Source organism: Penaeus chinensis, chromosome 40 (assembly GCF_019202785.1).
Source record: "Penaeus chinensis breed Huanghai No. 1 chromosome 40, ASM1920278v2, whole genome shotgun sequence".
NCBI classification, from domain to species: Eukaryota; Metazoa; Arthropoda; class Malacostraca; order Decapoda; family Penaeidae; genus Penaeus; species Penaeus chinensis.
The window spans coordinates 18,835,631-18,843,130 of NC_061858.1; the positions used below are offsets into that span (position 1 = coordinate 18,835,631).

The following is a 7,500-nucleotide window of genomic DNA, read 5'->3' on the forward strand; positions in this document are numbered from 1 at the left end:
CAGTAAATAAACCCGCTGACATTGGGTTAAGGCTTCCGAGTTTTAACATGTAAGTTATTTATTCATCATGAAGTTCAGCAGAAATTCAAATTTTCTCTTTTGTCCCATCTTTCCGCTCCTTCCGTCTCATTCTCTTATTCTTCCTTTTCTCCTCTCTTCCCTCTTCCTTCCTTCCTCCCTTTTCCCGCTTCCTTCCTTCCTTTCCCCCTATTTATCCTCTTTTTATATTTCCTCTCCAGCTTCCTTTTTACTATTTCCTCTCTAGCTTTCCTTCAAGGTAATTATGTAGTATGAAAAATATTTTCTTAATTGTTACCCTAACTACTGCATATAAATGTCAGTAATAACACTATAATGACAAACAATGAAAACAGCGGTGCTAAAAAGTACTTAACACAATGTATAACATTCACTTCTATAATGAGGAATATCACAAAAAGTCTGATAAATATAACATTTTATTTTCAAGGTTTTCACAATCCCCAACAGCAACATAAAATGGACACATCATAGAATTCAGAATTATGCAAATCTCAATAATAAACCTTCTCCTGCAACAAGCTTTAATTCGCTCAAATTTACTTCGGACCTGAAAAGAAATAGATTTTTATTATATCATTATTTTAGACAATGCTCGTACGTTTTTTCATACATGTAGAAATTCCAAAATACTAGCATGTTTTAAAAAAATCAAAGTAAATCCATTTTCTATCCTAGTCAAATCATAGAATGTACTACAAAAACTATTCAGAGAGAGACGTCCAAATCTTTACGAAAATGTACACTTCTACCAAAACGTTTGCAAATGTAAAGTTAAATAAGGAAAAAAGTTGAATCTGCATGAAACAGTAACCCCTCATGTATCCCACGCAAAATATACAACCTTTGGCTCCTAAGCCCGAACCCAAACGACGTTAGATATCGTTGCGGCAGAAAATTAAGTCATCAATCAATTCTCACGCTCAAAATATTACTTAATGTAAACGAGGGAGTTATCTACTTATATATCCAACCCACGATCTGGCCGCTCACCCCGGGACGGTCGCCTCCGCCGCGTCCGTGACGGAGCGCAGGACGACCTCGGCCGTCGTTGGAAGCTCCATGTTGGCGTGCTGGTGGAGGTCGACCTCCAGTTCCTCCTCCGACGTGTTGATCACCAGCAGGTAGCTCTCGTAGCCTTCAAGGTATCTGGAACGATGTTAAGATATCGGAGTTATGGTAAAGAAGTAGAGCTTTGAAGGCAGATAGCTAACAATACATATCCTTCCGTCAAATCAAATTAAGCCAAATCGATCATCAAGACAGAACACCAGGGGGAGGGAAGGGAAGAATCCACAGGAAAACCTCACCGAGTATAACGTTGTCGTTGTTTTCGACCAAATCTTACCGCAAAACCGAAAATACTTCTCGGGTGACCACGGGATAGGCAGTCCGTCCTCCTGCAAAGGGCTCCCGCTTTCTTAATCGAGCAAGTTCTTTGTATATCTTTAAGTGGCTCGTGTCTGCCCGTGACTGAGCCTGGACGTTGAGGGTCTTGTAGTTCTTATTCACAGGCAGCCATGTACTCTTCCCTCTTGTAAAACCTGAAAAAATGGTAGACGGCGTTACTACTTTAATCTATAATGCGACGGCTTATTGCGCTATAGAGGTATTCAGACTATTTATTTAATAAAGAAAGAGCGTTACCAGCAAAGGCCGTGCTGTCCCACTGCATGGGCGTCCTTGCTGGATCTCGGCTGTGTTCCAAGTACTTTTCACGCCCGTAGTGTCGCCCTTGGGGATCCTGCGTCTCCTCCCACGACACCGCGGCGTCTACCATACCTTAGAAACAGATATGGACGGTTTTAGTGGAATAAAATTAGGGATTTTCATCCGAAACGTAGACCAAAGCTGAGGCCGACAAGAACGCAAAATCCCTTTGATCCTTATTCCTAAAAAAAAAGTAAAAAAAATAAAGAAAATAAATAATGATGTGCACACTTTATCTGTGCAACATACATGTCTTTCCATGGTTTCCTAACGTTACATTCTTCCATCGCATAACATATAAAAAGAGTTCTCTAATCAATGCAGTTTGATGATGCCCGAATTTAAGACAAAACAATCCCCCCATCAGGTAAAAGTACTAAGGGTCCGAGGGCACCCAAACCTAATGCCATTATGTTGTTAAGGTTTTTCTAAAGCAATCTTATTCAATTTGGACAACAACTTTGTTATGTTTAAATATAACTATTGACTCTCAGATTTGACTGTTGGTTTTCATACACCTAGCTACATGAGTGAATGCTTTGCTTTTGGAGTTTTTTTCATAGAGGTATATGGATATATGCTTGTACCTTATATGTGTACAATACATATATACTACACATCCTTAGTTACCTAATATACAAGCACACGCACGCACGCACGCACGCACGCACGCACGTACACACATACACACACACACACACACACACACACACACACACACACACACACACACACACACACACACATACACATTCAGAGAGAGGGGGAGAGAGAGAGAGAGAGAGAGAGAGAGAGAGAGAGAGAGAGAGAGAGAGAGAGAGAGAGAGAGAGAGAGACTGCAAATCTATATAACCTGGATGAAATCTGCGGGAACGTGCATTGGGCGAGTAAGCCGCCGAGTTAGGCCTGGTCGAGGACGAGTCCGAAGTCAAGGAGGACCTGTGCGAGACCTTCGAGGACGTGTGGATGTCGAGAACGGATTTACCAGGGATCAAGATGAAGATGACGACAGGGACGAGCAGCCACGAAGATGCACCAGGGACAGCACACGCGAGAACGAAGTGATTAACAAGTCAAGAACCAGCCAAGTTGGGTCACCCTTGAGGCAAATATAAGGCGCCTCGAGGGCGAGGCGTTAGTTGGTGGCCGAGCAATATACTGTGTACATAAGCACGTATAAGCTATGGCTCCCACGTGTTCGTGGGCTGCCACGTGGCGTGCCCACACGGTGGGCAAGGGGCCGCTTCCACGCGGACCAGGTGGCGCCCCACGTCACTCACCAGTATTTAAGCCAAGGATGACCCAGGTCACAGAGAGTTCCTGCCCCGCGCTTGTCCGGCCAAGGTCGGCCCCCCCTGGGCTGACGGCGACTCCCGCACTCAACATTACCCAGACCTTGTCGTGTGTTGCCATATCTGTGCTTGCTTACTCTTCTAAATAAAGAGTCAAAGCCACCGTCCCCTTTTACTCCTGCGAAACCATATGTATAAGGCGTCTAAATAGCTATTACAGAGAGAGAGAGAGAGAGAGAGGAGAGAGATAGAGAGAGGAGAGAGAGAGAGAGAGAAGAGGGAAGAGAGAAGTAAGAGAGAGAGAGGGGGGGGCCGATAGACAGCGAAAGAGAGAAAAATGAGAAAGAGAAAGAAAACCCTGGTACAGTGTCCTCACCGATCTCCTCCCCGTAGTAAGTGACGGGCGTCCCCGGCAACAGAAGAATCAGCATGTTGAGCGCGTCGACCAGGTCCTCGCCGAAGCGGGACCCCACGCGCCCGTTGTCGTGGTTGCCGAGCTGGGGAAAAAAGGAAAAGAAATATAAACCTCTAATAAAAATGTGATAATAATAATGATGACAATAACAATAATAATAACAACAGGAATAACCCGTATAACACAATATTATAAAACAATTAAATTATATACTTTCTTTTTCTCTTTATCCATCCAGGTGGGTTCACACAAACATTTCCCGTGAAACCCACCACCCATTTGGGTTTAAAATCGTTTCCCGTGAAACCTTCCACCCAGGCGGGCTCGTACAAACATATCCCGTGAAACCCTCTCCCGAGTTAGGCTTATAAACATTTCCCGTGAAACCCTCCACCCAGTTAGGCTTATAAACATTTCCCGTGAAACCCTCCACCCAGTTGGGCTTAAACGTTCCCCGTGAAAGCCTCCACCCAGGTGGGCTCATACAAACGCGTCCCTGTAACCCACCACCCAGTTGGGCCACTTCCCCTCCGGCATGTTGTCCGTCCACAGGTCGAGGGCGTCCTTGAGGGCGGCGCCGCTCAGGTCGCTCCTGCTGCGGAAGCTGTCGATCAGCAGGAAGTTGAACGGGAAGTCCGCCAGGGGGACGCTGTCGCTGCCGTAGTACTTCATCACTTCGCCGATGTCTCCGTCCCACATCTCGACCATCATCAGCCTACGCGAGTACTTTTGTCAGTAAAATCTTCTGAGTGAACAGTGATTACTTAAGAATGTTATTATTATTAATTATAATTGAGGGATTACACACAGTTCATAGTGCATTTAGTGCTGTAGGACTGAACATGACTCATTATTTATTATAATTCCTGTAGTAACCTACTACTCCTATTAATAATATCCACAATTCTATTAATGTTAATCACGATTCGTTGTCAAATCTTTCTTAATTATCATCACCATCGCAAAAATCACCATCTCCATCATAATCATTTTTCTCCTTCCTATCACTATCCTCGCAAAATTCACCATCACCATAATGCTTCTACCACCATTCTCTCAAAAAAATCACCACTGCAGCCATCGCTATCATCATCGTCACTTTCACTATCATCACTATCACCATCATCATTCTCACCATCATCACTCACCACCGTCACTCTCACCATCATCACTTCACCATCATCACTATCACCATCATCACTCTCACCATCATCACTTCACCATCATCACTCTCACCATCATCACTTCACCATCATCTCTATCACCACCGTCACTCTCACCATCATCACTTCACCATCATCAGTATCACCATCATCACTATCACCATCACCACTATCACCATCATCACTATCACCATCATCACTCTCACCATCACCACTATCACCATCATCACTATCACCATCACCACTATCACCATCATCACTATCACCACCGTCACTCTCACCATCGTCACCATCCTCATCATCCACCCACTTTTCAGGATACTGGTCCATGATGTCCCTCCACTCCTTGACCACTTCGAAGGTCTCTGGCTGGTTGACTGTGAACGGGTGACTGAGGTAGCCGTAGTCCAGAGGGTCGTCCGCGCCTGAGTTCTTCGCGACTGGCTCGTCTTGGTTCAAGTCTTGCGTGAGAGAGCGAAAAAAAAAAGAGGAAAGAAAAGGGGAAGTTGGTTGAAAGAAGGAGAAGTCTCGCGTAGGATAACATAAAAGGAAGGAAAAATGGATGTTATAAGAAGGACAAATCTTGTTGGATGAGAGGAATGACAACAAATTTTGCGTAAGATAAGAACGAGGAAAGAAAGGGGAAACATGGTTAAAAGGACAGACTATAACGCGACTACAGGTTAAGGACGTTCAGAGGTCTCGTTCATGGAAAAGGGTTAGCAGCACTTCATCTAAAGTTCTAGGCCAATATATCTCAAAGAAGAAAATTGTCATGACAGGCATCTGTAGGTAGATTATATAACTTGATAATAATATAGTGTATAAAAAAAAAATAATAATAATGATAAGGGACGAAACGCAAACTTTGTAAACTGTTAATGGTATTTTTTTTTTTCAAAAGGAGAAGCATTTCTTATAAGCTTAACTCACCTGCCACTTCGAACAGGTGTTTTATGGCATCTATTCGGAAACCGTCAATGCCTTTGTCCAACCAGAATTTGAATATGTTCTGTAAATATCAGGGATCATGACACACGGTACTATCATCATTCTTTAATACTTTGTTATCATGAAAGAGTTATTCAGAGCACTTGTCAGGTGGTTAATTTAAGGTTTGTTTAACCTTCTTAAAAATAAAACAATGATATCTATCCATTCCCAGTTGCATTTCTTCACACGCAGCACGCGTAGGTTGTGGAGAAAAAATCCGCAATTGTAAGTAATCAATCAAGGTTTCATCTTTTCCTTGTACCTTCATCTCGTCCCGCACTCGCTGGTTCCGGAAGTTCAGGTCGGGCTGTTTGGCCAGGAACTGGTGGAAGTAGAACTGCTGCCGCTCCTCCGCCCACGTCCACGCCGGCCCCCGGAACACGCTCAGCTGGAAGGATCAACCCACTTATTCCACTGATCTTTCTTCGCGTCGGAACCAACCAGATCTTGCGGTTAAAAGGATGCTATTGCTTTTTGAAACTTTTTTTTTTCCGGCGCGGCTCAAACGGGTGATACACATTGTTCTTACGACTATCATCTATGGCAGTGGTTCTTAACCTGGGGGAGTGGGGTCTTAGTAATTTCGAAGGAGGTGCGAACCCTTGGAAAAAAGCTTGAATTTCTTTAATCATAATTGTTATTCTTTTAATGAGAGCATGGTCAAATAGTGAGACGTTATATGACTAGTGTGATTAATTCATTCTCAACAAGAAGACAAAGAACATATTTATAATTTTCTTTAAAATCCGGGAAGGAATTTTATTCACAGAAGCAAGGGAGGCGTGGAGGGAAGAACAAAATCCTAGAGGAGCGTGGTAGTATTTAGTTTAAGAACCACTGATCTGTGGTATTCTTGTCAGCAGTGTTTGCACCCATGGTTTAGAGAAGTTTCACTAAGCCTCTGGTTTGCACCTTCCCCTTTCTACATGACCCCTCCCCCCGCAAATACACTTTATTATTAATTATTCCAAACCCAACAGACCGAACTTCCGAAGGACCCTGGTCTGTCCGAAAGTCCACGGCTTACCCAGTTGTTGGGCGGGATGGGCCGGCCCTCCTCGTCGAAGCCCTTGGGGTCCGCCCAGATGTAGTAGTCCGTGTAGGGCTCCTCCTTCCGCCTGGACTTGACGAACCACTCGTGCTCGTCGCTGCTGTGGTTCGGCACGAAGTCCAGCACCAGCCGCAGGCCTTCGGGGGCGAGGGGGACCTCGTTAGACTTGGCATATATTACATTCATTAGTTTATATATATATATTGTTTTTCATTTGACTGCAATTCTATCTTAACCCTTCAGGCCCCCGTTTGTGAGAACTTCGCTAGACTTTAAAGTTTAAAACATCGATTTGTATTCGTTATATTTACTTGTTTAATTGATATCATTTGTTCTTTCAAACCAAATACCAATACCTCTCCATGGTTTTAAAACCTAAAGATTTATTTTGTCAATCTCATTTTGTTCCTCAACATCGCCAAAGTAAATTCCTAAACTTTTCACGACTCGCCTCTGTCGTGCAGCGCCGCCCTGAGCGCGTCGAAGTCGTCCATCGTCCCGAAGAGCGGCTCGATGGCGGTGAAGTTGGAGACGTCGTAGCCAAAGTCAGCCATCGGCGACGCGAAGATCGGACTCAGCCACACTGTCCCGACGCCCAGCTCCTTCAGGTAGTCCACCTTGCTCGCGATGCCTGGGGGGGAGACGTCGAGTAGAAGCGGGGGGGGCGTGGAAAAAGAGAGCAGAGGGTGGGAGAGGAGGAGTGCATACATGCACTCATATATATACACACATATATACATATATCTGTGTGTGTGTGTGTGTGTGTGTGTGTGTGTGTGTGTGTGTGTGTGTGTGTGTGTGTGTGTGTGTGTGTGTGTGTGTACATACATACACATA

The 7,500-nt window shown here is 44.4% G+C and overlaps 1 protein-coding gene across 3 annotated transcripts in view; it reads right to left on the minus strand.

Annotated features, from left to right (window-relative positions):
- Positions 1-445: 445 nt before the first annotated feature.
- The window catches only part of LOC125047181 (probable maltase), a 10,120-nt gene continuing 3,065 nt past the window's right edge, over positions 446-7,500 (minus strand). The window contains exons 2-12 of one of the 3 annotated variants that reach the window (XM_047645301.1): positions 7,115-7,294; positions 6,640-6,800; positions 5,875-6,000; positions 5,553-5,631; positions 4,930-5,080; positions 3,964-4,171; positions 3,418-3,538; positions 1,687-1,821; positions 1,388-1,583; positions 1,033-1,188; positions 446-589 (exon numbers count right to left, since the gene is read on the minus strand). In XM_047645301.1, the coding sequence (XP_047501257.1) occupies positions 523-589; positions 1,033-1,188; positions 1,388-1,583; positions 1,687-1,821; positions 3,418-3,538; positions 3,964-4,171; positions 4,930-5,080; positions 5,553-5,631; positions 5,875-6,000; positions 6,640-6,800; positions 7,115-7,294 (1,580 nt within the window). In that variant the 3' untranslated portion in view covers positions 446-522. Of the gene's footprint in view, positions 590-1,000; positions 1,189-1,349; positions 1,584-1,686; positions 1,822-3,417; positions 3,539-3,963; positions 4,172-4,929; positions 5,081-5,552; positions 5,632-5,874; positions 6,001-6,639; positions 6,801-7,114; positions 7,295-7,500 lie in introns of those variants that run through there. The other 2 variants (XM_047645302.1, XM_047645304.1) reach the window with 2 other exon arrangements.